General features: G+C 50.7%; 3 protein-coding genes across 5 annotated transcripts in view; 2 read left to right on the plus strand and 1 right to left on the minus strand.

The window, feature by feature from the left end:
- The window catches only part of LOC147118619 (uncharacterized), a 78688-nt gene that overhangs the window by 19764 nt on the left and 33585 nt on the right, over positions 1 to 25339 (minus strand). Inside the window, exon 3 of one of the 2 annotated variants that reach the window (XM_085984506.1) lies at positions 24586 to 24588. The exons of the other annotated variant lie outside the window; for it this stretch is intronic. Coding sequence (XP_085840632.1) covers positions 24586 to 24588 — 3 coding nt within the window. The remainder of the gene's footprint in view (positions 1 to 24585; positions 24589 to 25339) is intronic. 2 annotated transcript variants of the gene reach the window in all.
- On the plus strand, positions 5093 to 7546 carry LOC147118621 (uncharacterized). Its single transcript, XM_085984504.1, has 2 exons — positions 5093 to 5537; positions 5699 to 7546. Exon 2 carries the CDS (start codon positions 6017 to 6019, stop codon positions 7271 to 7273), a length of 1257 nt encoding a protein of 418 aa, XP_085840630.1. The 5' UTR covers positions 5093 to 5537; positions 5699 to 6016; the 3' UTR covers positions 7274 to 7546.
- On the plus strand, positions 18554 to 24059 carry LOC147118622 (uncharacterized). Of its 2 annotated transcripts, none has more exons than XM_085984510.1 (2): positions 18554 to 18655; positions 20877 to 24059. In XM_085984510.1, the coding sequence occupies exon 2, from the start codon at positions 21317 to 21319 to the stop codon at positions 21713 to 21715; it is 399 nt and encodes a 132-aa protein (XP_085840636.1). In that variant the 5' UTR covers positions 18554 to 18655; positions 20877 to 21316; the 3' UTR covers positions 21716 to 24059. The 2 variants fall into 2 exon arrangements, with proteins under 2 accessions (XP_085840636.1, XP_085840637.1); XM_085984511.1 differs by lacking the exon at positions 18554 to 18655 and adding an exon at positions 18683 to 18841.

The following is a 25339-nucleotide window of genomic DNA, read 5'->3' on the forward strand; positions in this document are numbered from 1 at the left end:
TCCCACACACCCTCCCCCGTCCCACACACTCTCCCCCGTCCCACACACTCTCCCCCGTCCCACACACTCTCCCCCGTCCCACTCACCCTCCCCCGTCCCACACACTCTCCCCCGTCCCACACACTCTCCCCCGTCCCACACACTCTCCCCCGTCCCACACACTCTTCCCCCGTCCCACACACCCTCCCCCGTCCCACACACCCTCCCCCGTCCCACACACTCTCCCCCGTCCCACACACCCTCCCCCGTCCCACACACTCTCCCCCGTCCCACACACTCTCCCCCGTCCCACACACTCTCCCCCGTCTCACACACTCTCCCCCGTCCAACACACTCTCCCCCATCCCACACACTCTCCCCCGTCCCACACACTCTCCGCCTGTCCCACACACTCTCCCCCGTCCCACACACTCTCCCCCGTCCCGCACACTCACCCCCGTCCCACACACTCTCCGCCTGTCCCACACACTCTCCCCCGTCCCACACACTCTCCCCCGTCCCACACACTCACCCCCGTCCCTCACACTCTCCCCCGTCCCACGCACCCTCCCCCGTCCCACGCACCCTCCCCCGTCCCACGCACTCTCCCCGTCCCACGCACGCTCCCCCGTCCCACACACTCTCCCCCGTCCCACACACTCCCCGTCCCACACACTCTCCCCTGTCCCACACACTCTCCCCCGTCCCACACACCCTCCCCCGTCCCACACACTCTCCCCCGTCCCACGCGCTCTCCCCCGTCCCACACGCTCTCCCCCGTCCCGCGCGCTCTCGCCCGTCCCGCGCGCTCTCCCCCGTCCCGCACGCTCTCCCCCGTCCCGCACACTCTCCCCCGTCCCGCACACTCTCCCCCGTCCCGCACATTCTCCCCCGTCCCTCACACTCTTCCCCGTCCCACACACTCTCCCCCGTCCCACACACTCTCCCCGTCCCACACACCCTCCCCCGTCCCACACACCCTCCCCCGTCCCACACACCCTCCCCCGTCCCACACACCCTCCCCCGTCCCACACATCCTCCCCCGTCCCACACACCCTCCCCCGTCCCACACACCCTCCCCCGTCCCACACACCCTCCCCCGTCCCACACACCCTCCCCCATCCCACACACCCTCCCCAGTCCCACACACCCTCCCCCGTCCCACACACTCTCCCCCGTCCCACACACTCTCCCCCGTCCCACACACTCTCCCCCGTCCCACACACTCTCCCCCGTCCCACACACTCTCCCCCGTCCCACACACTCTCCCCCGTCCCACACACTCTCCCCCGTCCCACACACTCTCCCCCGTTCCACACACTCTCCCCCGTCCCACACACTCTCCCCTGTCCCACACACTCTCCCACTTCATCACATCCTCACTGTTTGAAATCCAGATTCATCGCAACCTCTGAATTTTCTCCCTTTCTCTCCTGAAGGTGCTGTGTGATGGTGGGGTTCGGCCCCTGTCACTGTTTGCCCTCCAGTACCTCACCAAGTGGTAATTCTGAGCTGTGAGCCTATACTGAAGGTGCTGTGTGATGGTGGGGTTCGGCCCCAGTCACTGTCTGCCCTCCAGTACCTCACCAAGTGGTAATTCTGAGCTGTGAGCCTATACTGAAGGTGCTGTGTGATGGTGGGGTTCGGCCCCAGTCACTGTCTGCCCTCCAGTACCTCATCAAATGGTAATTCTGAGCTGTGAGCCTATACTGAAGGTGCTGTGTGATGGTGGGGTTCGGCCCCAGTCACTGTCTGCCCTCCAGTACCTCATCAAATGGTAATTCTGAGCTGTGAGCCTATACTGAAGGTGCTGCGTGATGGTGGGGTTCGCCCCCAGTCACTGTCTGCCCTCCAGTACCTCACCAAGTGGTAATTCTGAGCTGTGAGCCTATACTGAATGTGTGTGATGGTTGGGTTCGGCCCCAGTCACTGTCTGCCCTCCAGTACTTTGCCAAGTGGTAATTCTGAGCTTGTTAGCCCATACAGTGAGCTGCCAGCATTTCGACCATGGGGAGCATCACAACCACCATCCTTGGCTGATTCTGTCAGGCAAAGTTGAGACCTATAGTAACTGTTGGATTGCAAAAATAGGCCTGTGAACTGAAGCCTGAATCCTCCAGTCTCTAATACATTAACCATTAGGCTGTATTACTAGAAATCATATTTAAAGGATGATTAGCTTTATATTATTGAGATATATATGTATTAAAGCATACATGTAGCATCTAGATAGCTGCAAAGCATGATGGGTTGCTTGACCATCATATTAACTATTTAAACTGGTACTGTAGAATAGCTGACCAGACTGCTGGTCGCCACCCCACGTATCTCCAAACATTTCGGAATGTTGTTATCAGCTTCACAGAAGCAGTGTTCAACATAGTTGTCCTTTTAAGAGATAAGGGCTAATAACCACAGAGTATGTGGCTTTGTGATTTGCTTGCTCGATAGTTAGGGGAGACACATGTCCTTTGAAGTTACAAACCTTCAGACACTGGCTCCTACTGTAGAGTTGGGCTATTAAACATCTATAAGAGAAGTCTTTAAAATCCCACAACAAGTTGTGGCCACCAAGATGAACACTAAAAGGAATTGGCCATTTCCAAGACAATCCTTGCTTCAAACACCTTGGGCTAGATTTTCTTGGAGCCATCAGGCGGGGTTTTAGGCATGTCGGGGGGGGGGGAAATCCTGAATTTGGGGATCCCGACACCATCCTTCCCAAAACCCCGCCCCACGTAAGTTTCAGGGGTGGCGGGTACCCGCCCCGCACTGGGACCCGCCAAAACCAGGCGGGAAGGGATTAGTGCCAATTAACTGCCTGTTAACAGGTAGTTAACAGGTAGTTAACAGGCAGTTTCTAGCCTAATCCCTATTTTGAGGGGTTTTGAGTGGTTTTCCCGACGGCTCCAAACCACGCCAGGTTAGAGCAGGTGGGCCGTCGGGTTGAAGGAGTTGGAGGGGTCGCGATGTCGGCACTTAGGTGAGTGATGGGTGCATGAGTGTAAAGGTAAGTGTGTTTGGTGTGTCTAAAGTGTGTAAAGAACTTTTACTTACCTGTACTTACCTTAACAGCCTTTCTTCCTGTAGCTGTCGGGAGCGCATCACTCAGCCAGCACTTAAAGCTGAACGGCTGCGATCTGTCAAAAGTGACAGCCTTCAGCTTTGAGTGCCGGTGAGAGTTCTAACTGAGTCTGTGCAGAAGGACTCATGTCAGAATTCAGAGTGTCAGTGTTTCACAGCTTCAAACAGCTGTGAGACACTGATATTTCATCTGTCAAGAACTCTTGACAGATGAAATTGCAGTCTGTGACGTCACCTGTTGCCGGGTGGCCCTTAATTGGCCTGCTGAGCCTGCTGGGCAGGCTCAACAAGGTCAATCAAGGGAAAATCGCGTGGATTGGCCGGACGTCGAAGTAGGTGGGTCAAAAACCCGAAAGGGGAAGTCCTGCCTTCTTCCCGACAGGTTCGGGAAAATCTACCCCTTATCTCCCTTTGGAATGTTTGCTCAAAGCCTGAGCTGACATTGTTTATCCCAACAAGCTTTTCTCGGGAGATTAATGAAGTAACCATGCATCTCCAAGGCTAGCACAGTAGCACCAGGGGGTGATAAGCCCAGTTGCGGCCTTGCTTGAAGCTACTTTGTGGAGTCTCAATGTCTGAAGACTATGCGCTTACTGATAAGGGTAACTACAACTAATGTGGGATGTTTAGTGTCACAGGATGCCTCAAGGTGGGCCCCGACAATTGAGTGACTAACCACGTCAACCAATAGAGAGTAACTGTATTGACGCTGTTTGTACGTGTACGCCCACATTTCATAACCGGTGGGCATTGTCTATTGAAAGGTATAAACATGCTTGTATTGCTGCTTTTCCTTTGAGAGTTAGGTGCGAGCTTGAGGAAGCTAACTACTCTCCCTTTGTGCACAAGGCCTCCCGGCCGTTTTCTAATAAACTTTAACTTTGTCAGCAGTGCCGTATCCATCTGGTTTTGCTCTGAAAATTCGAGTCTAACATAGCAGAGCATCAACAACTTGCATTTACATAGCGCCTTTAACACAGTAAAATGTTCCAAGGTGCTTCACAAGAGCGGAGTCAGTCAAAAATTGACACCAAGCCAAAGAAGGAGACCTCAGAACTGGTGCCTAAAAGCTTGGTCAAAGATCTTAGGGCCTCAGCAACTGTAGGAATGGCTGCCAATGGTGGAGCAAAGGAAGTGGGGGTTGCACAAGAGGCCAGAGTTGGAGGAGTGCAGGGGTCTCGGAGGGTTGTACAGCAGGACGATGAGAATTTTAAAAGCTGAAGCCACCAATATAGAAAGCAGTCCCCCCCAGTACAGAATGTGGCTCACTACTAACAGGAAGGATGTTACTTTAACTACTATAGGTGTAGAGAGGTCTTTGTGTCAGGCCGTGGGCTCAGTTGGTAGCACCCTCACCTTTGAGTCAGTAAGGGCTTGTAGGTTCAAGTCCCTGCTCCAGAGACTTGAGCTCAAAAATGTAGGCTGACACTCCAGTGCAGTACTGAGGGAGTGCTACACTGTCGGAGGTGCTGCCTTTCAGATGAGATGTTAAACCGAGGTCCCGTCTGCTCTTTCAGGTGGGTATAAAAGATCCCAGGGCACTGTTTCGAAGAAGAGCAGGGGAGTTATCCCCGTTGTCCTGGCCAATATTTATCCCTCAATCAACATCACAGAAACAGATGATCTGGTCATTATCACATTGCTGTTTGTGGGAGCTTGCTGTGCATAAACTGGGTGCCGCGTTTCCTACATTGCAACAGTGGCGACACTTCAAAAAGTACTTCATTGGCTGTAAAGCGCTTTGGGATGTCCGCTGGTCATGAAAGGCTCTATATGAATGCAAGTCTTTCTTTCTCTAAATATCACAAACAGATGCACAATGAGAGAAATCAATCTCTGTACCTTTAAGAAACGGCGACATGGAACGAGGGCAATGAATGAGCTTTAAACACCTGGTCCACTTGGCACTGAAGTGTCCGAAACTCAGAACCGGAACTCCAGGGAAACACAATACTGAACATGGCCGATGCTCTTACCCAGAGTGCCTCACGCGGGTGAATACGGCCTATCTCCATCAGCAGGGGCGCAGCGCGCAGGCGCGGGAAGGGCTGGTCCCCGGAGACCGCCTTCCTGCGCGGAGCATGCGCGGTGCGGCTCCAGGACACTGAGCGGGGGCGAGCGCGGCCTCAGCAACACCGAGTGCGCGTCTCAGGCCCCGAATCAGAGCGGCCGGGCCCGGCACCAGGAAACCCAGGGTGCAACGCCTCCCCTAGACAGGAGAAACCACAACTGGATCGACACAGCAGAGCCGCCAATCCAGAGCCGGCTTGCATCAGGGCGGGCGCTGGATGCGGAAGTCGCTCCCTGGCCGCCTGTGTAGGTCTTTTTGTTGCTTCAGTTTGAGCTGGAGTGGAGATGGAGGAGAAGCCAATCCAGAGCCGGCTTGTCTCTCTTTCCTCCCATAAAGGCCAGAGTCTTGTGTCGGCCCAGACCGGGTGGCGGGTTCCCGTCCCTGAAGGACATTAAAGAACCAGGTCGGTTTTTACAACAATCTGGCAGCTTTCATAGTCACTTTTTTTCTAGTGCCGGCCCCACAAATGACCAGATTCATTAAGCTCAATTTCACCATCTGTCCCTGTTTTTTTCTGGATTTTCTCTCACGCTCCCTTTTTCTTGTTTTAAATTCATTTTACAGGGTACAGGGAAGGGAAGGATTTGCAGACAGAAAGCTCAAACCAAACAGCACATCAAGATCTGACTGAGTCACTCGATTTATCGGGACCTGAATATAATCGGACTTTGAACATCGAAGCAAGAAGCACTATTCAGTTACCTGTTTGAACTGGAAATTAATCGGTGAATTCACACCGGGGAGAGGCTGTTCACCTGGTCAGTGTGTGGGAAGGGATTCACTCAGTCATCTGCCCTGCTGAGACACCAGCGAGTTCACACTGACAAGAGCGAGTTCAAATGATCCGTTTGTGAGAAGATCTTTAAGCACCCTGAGGCACTGATGGAACACCAGCACATTCACACCGGTTACAAACTGTTCAGCTGCTCTCACTGCGGGAAGAGGTTCAAGAGATCATCCCACCTGCTGACACACCAGCGAGTTCACACTGGGGAGAGGCCGTTCACCTGCTCTGTGTGTGGAAAAGGATTCACACAGTCATCCCACCTACTGACACACCAGCGAGTTCACACTGGGGAGAGACCGTTCACCTGCTCCGTGTGTGATAAGGGATTCACGCAGTCATCCCACCTGCTGACACACCAGCGAGTTCACACTGATATGAGACCTTTTGCATGTTCTGACTGTGGGAAGAGATTTAAAAGCAAAAAGGATCTGCTGACACACCAGCGCAGTCACTCTGGGGAGAGGCCGTTCACCTGCTCCAAGTGTGGGAAGGGATTCACTAATTCATCCAATCTGCTGAAGCACGGTCAAGTTCACACTGACGAGAGACCTTTTAAATGCCCGGACTGTGGGAAGTGCTGTAAAAGTTCTGGGGAACTGACGTGCCATCAACGTGTTCACACCGGGGAGAGACCGTTCAGCTGCTCTCACTGCGGGACTGGGTTCAGGCGATCATCTGAACTCACTATACACCAGCGCACTCACACTGGGGAGAGGCCGTTCACCTGCTCCGTATGTGGGAAGGGATTCACTCGTTCATCCCACCTCACTACACATCAACTTGTTCACACTGATAAGCGACCTTTTAAATGTTCTGACTGTGAGAAGAGCTTTAAAAGTAGAAATGATCTGTTGACACACCAGCATAATCACTCAGAGGAGAGGCCGTTCACCTGCTCTGAGTGTGGGAAGGGATTCTCCCTTTCCTCCCACCTACTGACGCACCAGCGAGTTCACACCGGGGAGAGGCCGTTCACCTGCTCCGTCTGTGGGAAGGGATTCACTCAGTTATCCTACCTGCTGATACACCAACGAGTTCACACTGGGGAGAGGCCATTCACCTGCCCTGTGTGCGAGAAGGGATTCACTCAGTCATCCCGCCTACTGAGACACCAGCGAGTTCACACTGATATGAGGCCTTTTACATGTTCTGACTGTGAGAAGAAATTTAAAAGCAAAAATGATCTGCTGAGACACCAGCGAGTTCACACTGGTGAGAGACCATTCACCTGCTCCATGTGTGGGAAGGGATTCACACAATCATCTGATCTTCTGAGACACCAGCAAGTTCACTCTGAACATTCACCTGCTACGTGTGTGGGAAAGGATTCACTGATTCATCCAACCTGCTGAAACACAAACATACTCACACTGCGGAGAGGCTGTTCACCTGCTCCATGTGTGGGAAGGGATTCACTCGGTCATCCCACTCTCTGACACACCAGCGAGTTCTCAAGTGACTACAGAGGTTGGATTCTGCTGTTATTGCTGCTGTTAATCACATCCAGGACTGATCCATGCTCATTCTGACAGTTGGGATTTGTTTCTGCTGATGTTAATAACCCTATAACTGAGTTGGAGTTTAATATTCTGGATAGATGCCAAATAAATCAGCTTTGTTTTAAACACATTGTTGTAGATTTTTGTCTTTCCCATCTGGGTGTTTAGCATCACCTGGCTGGAGCTAAGAAAGGACAATCTGGGGGAGGATCGTATAGCGGGAACAGAACTTCAGCCTGGACACAGTCCTTCAGGGCCACACTGAGAGGGGCAAACGGCACTTTGGTCTTTCGCGTCTCTCTTCACTGACGGCAAAGTCGCCGTGCGGATTAATCTCGAGGCGTGTGAGAAATGTGTCCCAGCCACTCTCTGCCATGGTTCAGAGCTCCTAGGCACAGAACAGAAGGTTCCTTTACAACTGTGTTTAGAGTCGGGAAGAACAACGGTGAATGCTGGAAACGTGCTGTCAAATCAGAGATTGGTGTCAAACTGCGATCTGTTCCTGACTGAAAGTGGAACGGCAGGTTTGAGATTATAGTAAGAAAATGACGGTGGTAATTATTCTGTGAAGATTTAACGTGTTTTTTCTGACTGTCCTGAGTCTATCATTTTAAGGCAGGCGTTAACCCATTTAAATTAAACCCGTTTAAAATAAATTGGTTAAAGTCTGCATTAAAATAGCAGACGGAGGAGTTCACAGGAGCCTGTTAACTGCTGGTACAATTATACAACAGACATTTGATCTCCAGATAAAGGACCTGCAGAGTGTTTCCAGGAATTCCCTGTTTTATTGATATGTGTGTTAGACACCAGGATAACTAAAAATACACAACCTGGAACATCCACGGGGATGCAATCCCAACAGTTACTCTGAGATCACTCCCACTGTGGAACTCAACCACTGACCCTGCTGAAGGTTGTAGGCTCAGGGAGTGGGGCCTCCAGGAGTGGACGGTAAGAAAGCTGGGCTTCAGTAGCGAGTGAGGAGGACATAAAAAACCTGCAAGGGGACATAGACAGGCTAAGTAAGTGGGCAGAGATTTGGCAGATGAAATACAATACTGGAAAGTGTGAGGTTATGCACTTTGACAGGAAAAATCGTAGAGCAAGTTATTATCTTAATGGCAAGAAACTGGAAAGTACTGAAGTACAAAGGGATCTGGGGGTCCTGGTGCACGAAACTCAAAAGGTTAGTATGCAGGTGCAGCAAGTGATTAAGAAGGCCAATGGAATGTTGGCTTTCATTGCTAGGGGGATAGAATATAAAAATAGGGAGGTATTGCTTCAGTTGTATAAGGTATTGGTGAGACCCCACCTGGAATACTGCATACAGTTTTGGTGTCCATACTTAAGAAAAGACATACTTGCTCTCGAGTCAGTACAAAGAAGGTTCACTCGGTTAATCCCGGGGATGAGGGGATGGACATATGAGGAGAGGTTGAGTAGATTGGGATTCTACTCATTGGAGTTCAGAAGAATGAGAGGCGATCTTATTGAAACATATAAGATTGTGAAGGGGTTGGATCGGGTGGATGCGGGGAGGATGTTCCCGATGATGGGTGAAACTAGAACTAGGGGGCATAGTCTTAGAATAAGGGGCTGCTCTTTCAAAACTGAGATGAGGAGGAACTACTTCACTCAGAGGGTGGTAGGTCCATGGAATATGCTGCCCCAAAAAGCTGTAGAAGCTACATCATTACATAAATTTAAAACAGAAATAGACAGTTTCCTAGAAGTAAAGGGAATAAAGGGTTATGGGGAGCGGGCAGGAATTTGGACATGAGTCTAGGTTCGGATCGGTCATGGCCCTGTGGGTAGCGGAGCGGGCCCAGGGGCCGTGTAGCCTGATCCTGCTCCTATTTCGTGTGTCTAATTCTGTTAGATTCAGGAGATGGTTCTGTGATAGTAGATTGGCGGTTAGGATCAGATCAGCCATGATCTTATTGAATGGCGTAGCAGGCTCGAGGGGCCGATTGGCCTACTCCTGCTCCTATTTCTTATGTTCTTATGTTCTTATGTTTCCTGACAAATATATGCTGAGGGACCAGAGGAATCCTTACTGAGGAACCGTCTGGGGTTTTACCGGCCAGCGTAGGTCTAGGGGAAAATGATGTCTGACTCCCTGAACTGTCTTACATTTAACCCAGTTCAGATCAAGATTAATTCAGTTTACAGGAGAATAGAGACAAATATCAATTGAGGGAGGCAAAAGCAGCTTTTAGAGAAGCTAAGAAATCTTTAGAAAAGAAGATGGCACACAATTGCTGGTGGTCGGCCCTAACAGTTGAGTTTGATCTCCTCCTCAACCAATGTGTGACGCTTCTGCGGTCAAATATCCAGCTAACACTCACTGTCCGGGCTCACTAGTGAAGAGTGGCCCCTTTACTGGTCCTTGAGATTGGGCGGAAACTGTGGAATTGTAACCCCAGGGCGAGTCGGCACCTTCAGGAGAGGAGGGGAGAAAATAGAGAGAAACCCTCTGTGCGCAGAGTGAGAATAAAATCAATGAGTCAATGATTGTCTCTCCTGGTCACTGGGACCCTGAAGCCCCGCCTACCCTCTGTTCCTGTACCAAGATGGCGGCAAATGTGCCCTACTGCTCACTGAACTCTTCCCATCTTCCTCTACGAAGGTGGCGGTCAGTTCCTTCGGTAACCAGGGTTGCTCCCTGAGGAGAAGGCCCAGGATTAGCCACCCTAATGGAATCACACCGGCCTTGTGGGCTGTTATTCGGGCCTAAGGCCGCAACCCGTGTTCATAAACCTGCCTTGGGTTTTATTGCCCCACTGTGCCCTGCCCTCTCCTACCGGTGCTTTTCATCATTTAGAAAGTACTTTGTTCTATCCTTTTTAGGTGCAAAGTGGATGACTTCCACTAATGGTTTGGGTTAGGGTGATATGGCTATGATGTTACAGTTTGGGGCTGGGGAAAGTGATTAACAGACTGGGCTTTGTGTTTAGTGATCCCGGGCATGTTACTGATGCCTTCCCTGGATACCAAGGCTAGGACAGGCACTCCGGAAGGTATTGGGAGCTGGAACTGTAACTGAAGGTAATAACAACTGAAATAATCTTGAGTAAGACGGGAGAAAAGGCCCAAAATGGAACAGTTTGTAAAAGGACATCAATTAGTCGCCAATTAGCTTGGAAAAATCAAGGACTTGACCCACCGTGTGTTTCAAACATAGTTAATTTATTTGACATATATCCAGAATATTAACCTCCAGCCCAGTTATTAACATCAGCAGAAACAAACCCCAACTGTCAGAATGAACACTGCAGTCTTCAATGTGATTAACAGCAGCAACAACAGCAGAATCCAACCTCTCTGCCATTTACTTGTAAAACTTTTGGTGTCTCAGCAGGCTGGAGGGCTCAGTGAATCCTGTCCCCCACACGGAGCAGGTGAACAGCCTCTCCCCAGTGTGAACTTGCTGGTGTCTCAGCAGGCTGGAGGGCTCAGTGAATCCTGTCCCCCACACGGAGCAGGTGAACAGCCTCTCCCCAGTGTGAACTTGCTGGTGTCTCAGCAGGCTGGAGCGTTCAGTGAATCCTTTCCCCCACACGGTGCAGGTGAACAGTCTCTCCCCAGTGTGAACTTGCTGGTGTCTCAGCAGGCTGGAGGGCTCAGTGAATCCTGTCCCCCACACGGAGCAGGTGAACTTGCTGGTGTCTCAGCAGGCTGGAGAGTTCAGTGAATCCTGTCCCCCACACGGAGCAGGTGAACAGCCTCGCCCCAGTGTGAACTTGCTGGTGTCTCAGCAGGCTGCAGCGCTCAGTGAATCCTTTCCCCCACATGGTGCAGGTGAACAGCCTCTCCCCAGTGTAAACTTGCTGGTGTCTCAGCAGGTTGGCTCGCTCAGTGAATCCTGTCCCCCACACGGAGCAGGTGACCATCTTCTCCCCAGTGTGAACTTGCTGGTGTCTCACCAAGTTGTAGCGCTCAGTGAATCCTGTCCCCCACATGGAGCAGGTGAACAGCCTCTCCCCAGTGTGAACTTGCTGGTGTCTCAGCAGGCTGGAGAGTTCAGTGAATTCTGTCCCCCGCACAGAGCAGGTGAACAGCCTCTCCCCAGTGTGAACTTGCTGGTGTCTCAGCAGGCTGGAGGGCTCAGTGAACCCTGTCCCCCACACGGAGCAGGTGAACAGCCTCTCCCCAGTGTGAACTTGCTGGTGTCCCAGCAGGCTGGAGGGCTCAGTGAATTCTGTCCCCCACACAGTGCAGGTGAACCACCCCTCCCCAGTGTAAACTTGCTGGTGTCTCAGCAGGTTGGATCGCTCAGTGAATCCTGTCCCCCACACGGAGCAGGTGACCATCTTCTCCCCAGTGTGAACTTGCTGGTGTCTCACCAAGTTGGAGCGCTCAGTGAATCCTGTCCCCCACATGGAGCAGGTGAACAGGCTCTCTCCAGTGTGAACTTGCTGGTGTCTCAGCAGGCTGGAGGGCTCAGTGAATTCTGTCCCCCACACGGTGCAGGTGAACAGCCACTCCCCAGTGTGAACTTGCTGGTGTCTCAGTGGCTGGATGACTGAGTGAGTCTCTTTCCACATTGAGTGCCGGTGTGAGGATTCTCCTCATTGTGAAGTCACTGGTGTTTCAACAGGGTGGATAAATCAATGAATCTCCTTCCACACTGAGTGCGGGTGACCAGCCTCTAACCAGTGTGATTGCGTTGGTGCTGCAGCAGACCATTAGTGCTTTTAAAGCTCTTCTCACAGTCAGAACCTGGACGATGTTTAGGCTTGGGCTGATAAGTGGCAGGTAACATTCGCGCCACAGAAGTGCCAGGCAATGACTATCTCCAACAAGCGAGAGTCTAACCACCTCCCCATGACATTCAATGGCATTACCATTGCCGAATCCCCCACCATCAACATCCTGGGGGTCACCAGAAACTTCACTGGACCAGCCACATAAATACTGTGGCAAGAAGAGCAGGTCAGCGGCTGGGTATTCTGCGGCGAGTGTCTCACCTCCTGACTCCCCAAAGCCTTTCCACCATCTACAAGGCACAAGTGAGGAGTGTGATGGAATAATCTCCACTTGCCTGGATGAGTGCAGCTCCAACAACACTCGAGCAGCTCGACATCATCCAGGATAAAGCAGCCCACTTGATTGGCACCCCATCCACCACCTTATACATTCACTCCCTCCACCACCGGCGTACTGTGGCTGCAGTGTGTACCATCTACAAGATGCACTGCAGCAACTCGCCAAGGCTTCTTCGGCAGCACCCCCGAAACCCGCGACCTCTTCCACCTAGAAGGGCAGCAGGCGCAGGGGAACACCACCACCTCCAAGTTCCCCTCCAAGTCACACACCATCCTGACTTAGAAGTATATCGCCGATCCTTCATCGTCGCTGGGTCAGAATCCTGGAACTCCCTCCCTAACAGCACTGTGGGAGAAACTTCACCACACGGACTGTAGCGGTTCAAGAAGGCGGCTCACCACCACCTTCTCAAGGGCAACTAGGGATGGGCAATAAATGCTGGCCTTGCCAGCGACGCCCAGACCCCACGAATGAATTAAAAAAAACATTTAAAATGTCTCTCATCAGTGTGAACAAGTTGGTGTTCAATGAGGTAGGGTGAACGAGTGAAGCCCTTCCCACACATGGCCTCTCCCTGGTGTGATTGCGCCTATGAATTTCCAGCTGTGATAGGTAATTGAATCCCTTCCACAGTCCCCACATTTCCACGGTTTCTCCGTGGTGCGGGTGTCCTTGTGTCTCTCCAGGTTGGACGATCAGTTGAAGCCTCGTCCACACACAGAACACGTGTACGGTTTCTTCTCACTGTGAACGGTGCGATGTTTTTTCAGGCTGTGTAACTGGTTAAAGCTCTTTCCACAGTCAGTGCACTGGAACACTCTCACTCGGGTGTGTGTGTCTCGGTGCTTTTCCAGTCACACTGATGTTTGAAATCTTTTCCCACAGACAAACATTTCCCCTTCCACATTCACAGGCTGATGATATTCGGGTCCTGATGAATGGAGTGACTCTGTTAGATCTTGATGTGATATTTGGTTTGAGTTTGCCGTCTGTAAATGCTGCCCTTCTCGCAGCCTGTAAAAGGAGTTTACAAAAGCCATCACTGAGAGGCCAGGATAGAAATTCAGAACAGACAATTCTAGTTTATTTTGTTCCCCCAAGAGGATTCATCATCTTGTTCTGGATTTCCCCACCAGAGGAAATAGTTTCTTTGTATCTACTCCATTGAAACCGTTTAATCATTTCAAACACCTCACTTCGATCACCCGTCATCTTAAACTCAAGGGAATGCAATCTAAGGCTCTGCAACCTGTCCTCATCATTTAACCCGTTCAGCCCTGGTGAATCTGTGCTGGATCAGCTCCAAGGCCAATATATCATCCTGAGGTGTGTTGTGTAAAACTGAGCACAGCACCTGTTGGAAAATAAAAGTGCTTCTACATAGGTTGAGCATTAAACAGTGACTGAATGGCTAGCACAGGCACCAGGGGCACAACCAAGTTAGTCTGAGAGAATACATGCAGCTCGACACTGAGTAACTGAATTCTGACCACAGAAAGCACATTCTCCATAAACCAGAGGGAACAGGAAGTTAAGGTGGAAACAGAAGCAGATGTGACAGTCTATGATTGACCACAATGCAAACTGAATGAGAATAAACATTGGAGAAGCTGGATTAGATTCATAAAGCACAATTAATAATAAACTGATGCAATTAATTTCAGGGTAATGAAAATACTGGAGAAAGATGGGAATGAGTTGAGTCTGAGAGGATCAGGCCGACATTGGGAGAGTGTCGAGAAGGATGTGGTTTCTGCAGCAGCTGCAGTTCCGCACTGTCAGGGGGAAGGAGGGCGTTAGATGATGTACGTGCCAACATTGAGCTGTGGAAGACAGAATCAAGGCCTGATATGGAAAATTAGGTGGATATACAAAGGAAGAGAGTCAGTCAGTTAGGTGACACTTGCAGTAATAAACAATGACCGTTCACATTCCCGCCTCTGAGTCAGGAGTGTGTAAAGTTCGAGCCACGCTGCAGACTGTCCTGGCGAGTGGAGACGGATCTCCAGCTCATTCTGGGTTGGTATCGGGTCGGACAGGCGTGTCTGGTGGGTGTGGGTGCCCACCCCCATTGTATGAGTTGTGGGAGCTCATAAAACTCCCGGTTAAGGACTAACCAGCCTATCAGCTGGTATCAGAATGGTAACGGCCATGGAAGGAGCGTTAAACAGCCAGAGAATCCTTCCACTATTTCACACTGTTCTCCACGGGAAGAGTTCAAAGAGAAACAACAACTGCAGTTATTTCCTGAAATAATCCCTGCTGTCTGTCCTGAATGAATCCATTTCACTACCAAATGTTGCGATGTTTGCTCCACACCACAGGGTTTCATCTGTTTAAAGCCACAACAGAAAGGTCCAGTTTTCTCCGGGAGTTTGAGAGAAATCAGGTTTGAAAATGATGCAGAGTTTCAGCCAATGAGGGAGCTCCGGGCTGAGCCCCGCCCACTGGATAGCGCAAACCCCGCCCCTCACACACTCCGATTGGTTGGACGACCCGCCGCCCGCTCGGTCCTCCAGCCCCGCCCCGCTCTTCCTATTGGTCCGGAGCTCCCGTCAATCACGCGGGCAGTGTGAGCTGAGCATGCGCGGCCCTTGGCAGCAGCCGCTGACACATCAGGTGAGAGGTCAGGGAGCGGATTCATGAACCCCGGGGGGACGCGGGCCGCTCACACCCCGAGCTCAGGGAGCGGCTTCATGAACCCCGGGGGGACGCGGGCCGCTCACACCCCGAGCTCAGGGAGCAGGTGATGAACCCCGGGGGGACACGGGCCGCTCACACCCCGAGCTCAAGGAGCGGGTCCATGAACCCCGGGGGGACGCGGGCCGCTCACACCCCGAGCTCAGGGAGCGGGTTCATGAACCCCGGTGGGAGGCGGGCCGCTCACACCCCGAGCTCAGGGAGCGGGTTCATGAACCCCGGGGGGACGCGGGCCGCTCACGCCCCGAGCTCAGGGAGCGGGTTCATGAACCCCGGGGGGACGCGGGCCGCTCACACCCCGAGCTCAGGGAGCGGGTTCATGAACCCCGGGGGGACGCGGGCCGCTCACACCCCGAGCTCAGGGAGCGGGTTCATGAACCCCGGGGGGACGCGGGACACTCACACCCCGAGCTCAGGGAGCGGGTTCATGAACCCCGGGGGGACGCGGGCCGCTCACACCCCGAGCTCAGGGAGCGGGTTCATGAACCCCGGGGGGACGCGGGCCGCTCACACCCCGAGCTCAGGGAGCGGGTTCATGAACCCCGGGGGGACGCGGGCCGCTCACACCCCGAGCTCAGGGAGCGGGTTCATGAACCCCGGGGGGACGCGGGACACTCACACCCCGAGCTCAGGGAGCGGATTCATCAACCCCGGGGGGGCGCGGGCCGCTCACACCCCGAGCTCAGGGAGCGGGTTCATGAACCCCGGGGGGACGCGGGCCGCTCACACCCCGAGCTCCGGGAGCGGGTTCATCAACCCCGGGGGGACGCGGGCCGCTCACACCCCGAGCTCAGGGAGCGGGTTCATGAACCCCGGGGGGAGGCGGGACGCACACACACCCCGAGCTCAGGGAGCGGGTTCATGAACCCCGGGTGGACGCGGGATGCTCACACCCTGAGCTCAGGGAGCGGGTTCATGAACCCCGGGGGGACGCGGGACGCTCACACCCCGAGCTCAGGGAGCGGGTTCATGAACTCCGGGGGGACACGGGCCGCTCACACCCCAAGCTCAGGGAGCGGGTTCATGAACCCCGGGGGGACGCGGGACGCTCACACCCCGAGCTCAGGGAGCGGGTTCATGAACCCCGGGGGGACGCAGGCCGCTCACACCCCGAGCTCAGGGAGCGGGTTCATGAACCCCGGGGGGACGTGGGACGTTCACACCCCGAGCTCAGGGAGCGGGTTCATGAACCCCGGGGGGGGACGCGGGCCGCTCACACCCCGAGCTCAGGGAGCTGGTTCATGAAGCCCGGGGGCGGCGGGCCGCTCACACCCCGAGCTCAGGGAGCGGGTTCATGAACCCCAGGGGGACGTGGGCTGCTCACATCCCGAGTGCAGCCCCAGGCCCCATTATTAAAACACACAACATTATCCGCCCGCCGCTTCCCGGTTTCGCTCTGTCCGAAGAAGTGGCCACCGCGCATGCGCATCGTCAGCATCAGATTCTGTCAGGGACCGTCTGTAAATAAAAGAGGAATGGTGACTGAGCAGGGAGCGTCTGTAAATAAAAGGAATAGTGACTGAGCAGGGAGCATCTGTAAATAAAACAGGAATGGTGACTGAGCAGGGAGCGTCTGTAAATAAAAGAGGAACGGTGACTGAGCAGGGAGCGTCTGTAAATAAAAGAGGAATGGTGACTGAGCAGGGAGCGTCTGTGAATAAAAGGAATGGTGACTGAGCAGGGAGTGTCTGTAAATAAAAGAGGAATGGTGACTGAGCAGGGAGTGTCTGTAAATAAAAGAAGAACGGTGACTGAGCAGGGAGCGTCTGTAAATTAAAGAGGAATGGTGACTGAGCAGGGAGCGTCTGTAAATAAAAGAAGAATGGTAACTGAGCAGGGAGCGTCTGTAAATAAAAGAGAAACGGTGACTGACAAGGGAGTGTCTGTAAATAAAAGAGGAATGGTAACTGAGCAGGGAGCATCTGTAAATAAAAGAGGAATGGAGACTGAGCAGGGAGCGTCTGTAAATAAATGAGGAATGGTGACTGAGCAGGGAGCGTCGGTAAATAATAGAGGAATGGTGACTGAGCAGGGAGCGTCTGTAAATAAAAGAAGAATGGTGACTGAGCAGGGAGTGTCTGTAAATAAAAGAGGAATGGTGACTGAGCAGGGAGCGTCTGTAAATAAAAGAGGAATGGGAACTGAGCAGGGAGCGTCTGTAAATAAAAGGAATGGTGACTGAGCAGGGACCGTCTGTAAATAAAAGAAGAATGGTGACTGAGCAGGGAGTGTCTGTAAATAAAAGGAATGGTAACTGAGCAGGGAGCGTCTGTAAATAAAAGGAATGGTGACTGAGCAGGGAGCGTGTGTAAATAAAAGAAGAATGGTGACTGAGCAGGGAGTGTCTGTAAATAAAAGGAATGTTGACTGAACAGGGAGTGTCTGTAAATAAAAGGAATGGTGACTGAGCAGGGAGCGTCTGTAAATAAAAGGAATGGTGACTGAGCAGGGAGCGTCTGTAAATAAAAGGAATGGTGACTGAGCAGGGAGCATCTGTAAATAAAAGCGGAATGGTGACTGAGCAGGGAGCATCATTGAGTATTCTCGCCTTGCCCTGCGCCTCTAAGCATATATCACCTTCGTTGTCCCTAATAGGCCCCAACCATTAACCCCAATCCTAACCAATAACCATGAGCCCCAACCACTAATCCCTAAACCTACACTCTTACCCCAGCCCCTAACCAAGGATTATGGACAGAGATCAATGGAGACCTAATAAAGGAAGTATTTGAAACAATTATCTCGATTAAATAAATAGTGCAAGGTATGTTAGTAATAAGAGATTAAATCAACGAGACCATCAAAATCAGCAATGACAATTACAAAGATCAGAACAATTCAAAAGCTGTCATATGCAATACGTGTGCAGGATTTTTGCTAAATCGGTTCCAAAAGTGATAAATGATACAGTTCTATAAAGGGGTGGTTCAAAGGAGCTTCAAATGAGTGTACAGTGAGACATTACAGTTCAGTCTATGACACCCACAAGCCATGTACACAAATGGAGCAAGCTTGGGGTTTGATCTGGTAGAAGGCGAACGAGATGAGAACTGAAATAATCTAGAGTAAGAAAAGGCCGAAAAATGGAAAAGTCGGTAACAGAACATCAATTAGTCTCATCTTATCATGGAAAAATCAAACATTCGACACACTGCGTTTATAACAAGTATTTATTTTAAATATTTCTAAAGAATATTAATCTCCAGCCAATTATAGGGGTTATTAAGATCATCAGAAACAAACCATAACAGCTAGAATGAACATGGTTCAGTCCTCAATACAATCACAGTAAATCATGTTCAAGTCACTAAGCTGGACTTTTACCCACTATACCCCGCGGTGGGGATTGTGCCGCACCCACACTACAGGAGCCCAGTGCGCAGGCGCGCTACCGGGCCGTGTTTGGAGCATGCGCAGTGCGGTGTACGGGAGACGGGCAGAGGCTGCAGGCGGGCTGATGTTGGGAGCGCGATTTTGCAGCGGGTACGAGGCGGCGAGGCGCGGGGTAGTAATGGAGCTGGCGGGTGGAGGGGAAAGGCTTCATCAACAGTTCGGGTAGGCCGCAAGCCCCCAATAATAACCTGCAGCTCCCGCGTTTGCAGGTACCGGGCTTTTTCCTGAAAACAAGCCCAGGTTAACGGCCGCCATCTTTGTAAGAGAAACCGGGAGGTTTGTGCGCCGCCATCATGATTCAGCAAATAGCACCGCGCATGCGCGGCCATCTTAGCAAAGGAACCGAGTGGGCGGGGCTTCAGGGTTCCAGTGACCAGGAGAGAAGTATTGACTCATTGATTTTATTCTCACTCTGCACACAGCGGGTTTCCCACTGTCTCTCCTGAAGGCACTGGTAAGTGCCGGGGTTACAGTTTACATCCACAGGATTGTAACGGAAGGGCCCCAGATTTAGGCTCCATGTACTCAGAACTGTTCAAGTCCCACTCCAGAGACTTGAGCACAAAAATCCAGGCTGGCACTCCAGTGCAGTGCTGGGAGTGCTGCACTGTCAGAGGTGCCGTCTTTCGGATGAGACGTTAAACCGAGGCCCCGTCTATCCTCTCAGGTGGATGTAAACGATCCCATGGCACTATTTCGAAGAAGAGCAGGAGCGTTACCCCGGTGTCCTGGACAATATATATTCCCCAATCAACATCACTAAAATAGATTATCTGGTCATTATCACATTGCTGTTTGTGGGAGCTTGCTGTGCACAAATTGGTTGCCACATTTCCCACATTACAATAGGAGATGCAACACCTGCCCTTTCACCTCCTCCCTTCCCACCGTCCCGGGTCCCAAACACTCCTTCCAGGTGAAACAGCGATTTACTTGTACTCCTTTCAATTTAGTATCCTGTATTCACTGCTCCTCTACATTGGAGAGACCAAACGCAGATTGGGTGATCGCTTTGTGAGACACCTCCGTTCAGTCGCAAGCGTGACCCCGAGTTTCCAGTCTCTCGTCATTTTAATTCTCCGGACCACTCCCACTCTGACCTCTCTGTCCTTGGCCTCCTACACTGTTCTAATGAAGCTCAATGGAAGCTTGAGGAACAGCATGTCATCTTTCGATGAGGCACTTTACAGCCTTCCAGACACAACCCTGAGTTCAACAATTTCAGATCATAACCACTGCTCCCATTGTTTAGTACGGCAGCTGTTGGTGATTCTGCTATTCAATTTACACCTCCTTTAGTGCAATCTTTTGTTTCTTTACTTGCCCTGTTACTATTTCCTTTTGCTTTGCAGCATCATTCCTTTGTCATTTCATCACTCTTGCCATCCATCCTATCACAGGCCTTCCCCTCCCCCCTTTCCCTGCCTCCGCATTTGCTTAAAACCTGTTACATCTCTAAATATTTCCAGTTCTGATGAAATGTCATTGAACTGAAATGTTAACTCTTATTTCTCCGTGGATGCTGCCTGAGTCCAGCATTTTCTGTTTTATTTCAGATTTCCAGCAGCCTCAGTATTTTACTTTTGTACAAGTGTAGAACTGAACCCAGCCAGGGTCAGCACCTTCAGGGGAGGAGAGGGAGGGGAAGCAGTGAGTGTAGAACTGAACCCAGCCAGAGTCAGCACCTTCAGGGGAGGAGAGGGAGGGGAAGCAGTGAGTGTAGAACTGAACCCAGCCAGAGTCAGCACCTTCAGGGGAGGAGAGGGAGGGGAAGCAGTGAGTGTAGAACTGAACCCAGCCAGAGTCCGCACCTTCAGGGGAGGAGAGAGAGGGGAACCAGTGAGTGTAGAATTGAACCCAGCCAGAGTCCGCACCTTCAGGGGAGGAGAGGGAGAGGAACCAGTGAGTGTAGAATTGAACCCAGCCAGAGTCAGCACCTTCAGGGGAGGAGAGAGAGGGGAACCAGTGAGTGTAGAACTGAACCCAGCCAGAGTCAGCACCTTCAGGGGAGGAGAGGGAGGGGAACCAGTGAGTGTAGAACTGAACCCAACCAGAATCAGCACCTTCAGTGGAGGAGAGGGAGGGGAACCATTGAGTGTGGAACTGAACCCAGCCAGGGTCAGCACCTTCAGGGGAGGAGAAAAATATTGGAGATAGTGTCATGGGTTTGGATTTCAGCGCAGGGAGGAGGGAGAGTGTGTGGGATGGGGATTTACAGCTTTTGGGAACAAGAGAGGAAAAAATGTTCCATAGAAACTAGAATTGTCTGTTCTGAATTTCTATCCTGTACTTTTGTAAACTCCTTTTACAGGATATTAGAAGAGGAGGATTTGCACACGGGAAACTCAAACCAAACATCACATCAAGATCTGACAGTCACTCAATACAGCAGGACCTGTATATCATCTGCATTTGAATGTGGAAGGAGAAATGTTTTAACTGCACAGCCTGAAAAAACATCACACCATTCACAGCAGGGAGAAACCGTACACGTGTTGTGTGTGTGGACGAGGCTTCAACTGATCGTCCAACCTGGAGGAACACAAGGACACCCGCACCAGTGAGAAACCGTGGAAATGTTGGGACTGTGGGAAGGGATTCAATTATCCATCCCGGCTGGAAACTCATCGACGCATTCACACCGGGGAGAGGCCGTTCACCTGCTCCAAGTGTGAGAAGGGATTCAGTCAGTTATCTGGCCTGCTGGCACACCAGCGAGTTCACACTGCAGAGAGGCCGTTCACCTGCTCCATGTGTGTTAAGAGATTCACACAGTTATCCAGCCTGCAGAAACACCAGCGAGTTCACACCGGGGAGAGGCCGTTCACCTGCCCCATGTGTGGGAAAGGATTCACTCAGTCATCTAACCTGCTGAGACACCAGCAAGGTCACACTGGGGAGAGGCCGTTCACCTGCTCCCTATGTGGGAAGGGATTCACTCAGTTATCTGGCCTTCTGGCACACCAGCGAGTTCATACAGGGGAGAGACCGTTCACCTGCTCCGTGTGTGGGAAGGGATTCAGTAAGTCATCCATACTGCGGACACACCAGCGAGTTCACACTGGAGAGAGGCCGTTCACCTGCTCAGAGTGTGGGAGGGGATTCGCTCAGTTATCCACACTGCTGAAACACCAGCGAGTTCACAAGTGACTGCAGAGGTTGGATTCTGCTGTTATTGCTGCTGTTAATCACATCCAGGACTGAACCATGTTTATTCTGACTGTTGGAGTTTGTTTCTGCTGATGTTAAACTCCAGCCCAGTTATAGGGGTTATTAGCATTCTGCATATATAGCTGATTGTATTCTCGGGGCTGCAGTGTTCCGTTAAGAACCGCTGTCTGTGATCTTTCCCCATAATTCAGGGACTCTCACCAGAAATTAGTTTGCAATAAAATTAACTTTTACTTCAATCCTAAATTAATCTTTGGTACAAAATCTACAATTCAGTGTCTGAAAGTTTCCATTGATTAACATCTCCAATTAGAAAGTGCTGATTAATCCTCGTTGACAATTCTTACTGACTTGCACATTACACACAGTGACACCTCCATTATCCACCAGAAAGAAGGGGAATGGGAATTGGTGGAGAATCGCGAGTCCCCAAGTGTTGCCCCTCCCGTCTGGTACAGCAATCCCCTTGGGACGGAATGGAGAGAAATCAGGTCCAAGTACTGGGCTGAGTTTAATCTTTCTGGGCCTGTGGGTTGATTTATATCAGACAGGGGGAGATTGGTGTCAGTGACTGTGGGGCTGGTTTATATCAGACAGGAGGAGATTGGTGTCAGTGACTGTGGTGTTGGTTTATATCAGACATGAGGCGATTGGTGTCAGTGACTGTGGGGTTGGTTTATATCAGACAGGAGGAGATTGGTGTCAGTGACTGTGGGGATGGTTTATATCAGACAGGAGGAGATTGGTGTCAGTAACTGGAGGGTCAGTTTATATCAGGCAGGAGGAGATTGATGTCATAGAATCACGCAAGTTTACGGCACAGGAGACCTTTCAGCCCATCGTGTCTGTCAAGGCCGAAAAGAGCTATCCAGCCTAATGCCACTTTCCAGCTCTTGGTCTGTAGCCCTGTAGGTTACGGCACTTCAAGTGCATATCCAAGTACTTTTTTAAATGCAATGAGGGTTTCTGCCTCTACCACCCTTTCAGGCAGTGAGTTGCAGACTCCCACCACCCAAATATTTCTCAACTCCCCTCTAATCCTTCTACCAATCACTTTAAATGTTTGTCCCCTGGTTATTGACCCTTCTGCTAAGGGAAATAGATCCTTCCTATCCACTCAATCTAGGTCCCTCATATTTTTATACACCTCAATTAAATCTCCCCTCAGCCTCCTCTCTTAGAGAAAACAACCTCAGCCTATCCAACCTTTCCTCATAGCTAATATTCTCTACTCCCGGCAACATCCTCGTAAATCTTTTCCATACCCTCTCTAGTGCAATCACATCTTTCCTGTAATGTGGTGACCAGAACTGCACACAGTATTCCAGCTGTGGCCTAACTAGTGTTTTATACAGTTCAAGCATAACCTCCCTGCTCTTGTATTCTATGCCTCGGCTAATAAAGGAAAGTATTCCGAATGCCGCCTTAACCACCTTATCTACCTGTCCTGCTACTTTCAGGGATCTGTGGACATGCACTCCAAGGTCCCTCTGTTCCTCTACACTTCTCAGTATCCTACCATTTAATGTGTATTCCCTTGCCTTGTTAGCCCTACCCAAATGCATTACCTCACAATTCTCCGGATTCAATTCCATTTGCCACTTTTCTGCCCACCTGACCAGTCCATTGATATCTTCCTGCAGTCTACAGCTTTCTTCCTTACTATCAACCATATGGCCAATTTTGTATCATCTGCCAACTTCTTAGTTATGCCTCCTACATTGAAGTCTAAGTCATTGATATATACCACAAAAAGCAAGGGACCTAGTACTGAGCCCTGCGGAACCCCACTGCCCCACTGGAAACAGTTTCCAGTCACAAAACCACCCTTCGACCATTACCCTTTGCTTCCTGCCACTGAGCCAATTTTGGATCCAACGTTCCCTTGGATCCCATGGGCTTTTACTTTTCTGACCAGTCTGCCATGTGGGACCTTGTCAAAAGTCTTGCTAAAATCCATGTAGACTACATCAAGCGCACTACCTTCACCGACCCTCCTTGTTACCTCCTCAAAAAATTCAATCAAGTTAGTCAGACACCACCTTCCCTCAACAAATCCATGCTGACTGTCCTTGATTAATCCATGTCTCTCTAAATGACAAATGATGATTAATACTGTCCCTCAGAATTTATTTCCAACAATTTACCCACCACCGAGGTTAGGCTGACTGGCCTGTAATTACTCGGTCAAATCAAATCAAATCAAATCAACTTTTATTGTCATTGTTAGTGCACAAGTGCAGTACAACGAAATGTAGGCTTGCGGCTCCCGAGACTGTACATCTGTTTGTAAGGTGTTATAGTAAACAGTTTAAAAGACAAAGCTACGTTTGGGAATGTTTTATTTCGACACGCGTCTACTCGTTGTTAAAAGCCTCAAAGCTCAGTGGCTGCATGTTTGGAAATTAAGAAGCGCTTACAACTATGTTTATCTCATCTAATTTTTCACACTCCTCCTCCTTAACTACAATGTCTGCATCGACCCTCTCTTTTGTGAAGACAGACAGAGAGTATTCATTAAGAACCATACCCACGTCTTCCGCCTTCACACACAAGCTTCCTTTTTGGTCCCTAATCGACCCTACTCTTTAGTTATCCTCTTGCTCTTTATGTATTTATAAAACATCTTCGGGTTTTCCTTGATTTTACTTGCCAATATTTTTTCATGCCCTCTCTTTCCTAATTTCCTTTTTAATTTCACCCCTGCACTTTCTATATTCCTCTAGGCTTTCTGCAGTATTTAGTTCTCAGTATCTGACATAAGCTTCCCTTTTTTGCCTTATCAAACCCTGTATAGATTTGGGAGTCCCCTTTTTATTTGTGGGAACATATTTGCTCTGAACCCTCACTATCTCCTCCTTGAATGCCTCCCACTGCTCTGACACTGATTTACCTTCAAGTAGCTGTTTCCAGTCCACTTTTGCTAAATCACATCTCAGCTTATTAAAATTGGCCTTTTCCCAATTGAGAACGTTTACTCCTGACCTATCTTGTCCTTTTCCATAACTGCGCTAAATCTAACTGAATTTTATGATCACTACCACCAAAATGCACTCGCACTGATACCCCTTCCACCTGCCCAGCTTCATTCCCTAAAACTAAGTCCAGAACCACCCCCTTTCTTGTTGGGCTTGCTATGTACTGGTTAAAAATGTTCTGAATGCATTTTAAGAATTCTGCTCCCTCTAAACCTTTTATACTGATTCTATCCCAGTTAATGTTAGGGTTGTTGAAATATCCTACTATAGGTTGAGCGTCCAAAATCGGGGCGATTGGTGGCAGGGTCATCCGGATTCCGTAAAATGTTCCGGAATCCGGACACCCTGGGGGAGGCTTACCAAAAACCAGAAATATCGCAACCTGGGCCCAGGCATTTCCAGAATCGGAATGTGTTTCTGATGTCCGAAGTCCAGAAATATCGCAACCTGGGCTCGGGCATTTCCTGACTTCAGACATCAGAAACACGTTCCGAAGTCCGGAAAAACACGAAAACCGGCTCGGCCTCGGTCCCGAGGTTGCCGGATTCGGGACGCTCAACTTGTATTCCTGCCCTAATGTTTTGTACTTCTCAGAAACGTGCCTAACTATTTTCTCTTCTATCTC

The sequence above is a fragment of the Somniosus microcephalus genome, chromosome 4, assembly GCF_052327205.1.
Source record: "Somniosus microcephalus isolate GS21.2 chromosome 4, FLI_Smic_1.0, whole genome shotgun sequence".
In the NCBI taxonomy this organism is placed as follows: Eukaryota; Metazoa; Chordata; class Chondrichthyes; order Squaliformes; family Somniosidae; genus Somniosus; species Somniosus microcephalus.

Coding starts and splice junctions, on each gene's coding strand:
- LOC147118621 (XM_085984504.1), top strand. CDS start 6,017: ATGGAACACCAGCACATTCACACCGGTTACAAACTGTTCAGCTGCTCT.
- LOC147118622 (XM_085984510.1), top strand. CDS start 21,317: ATGTGTGTTAAGAGATTCACACAGTTATCCAGCCTGCAGAAACACCAG.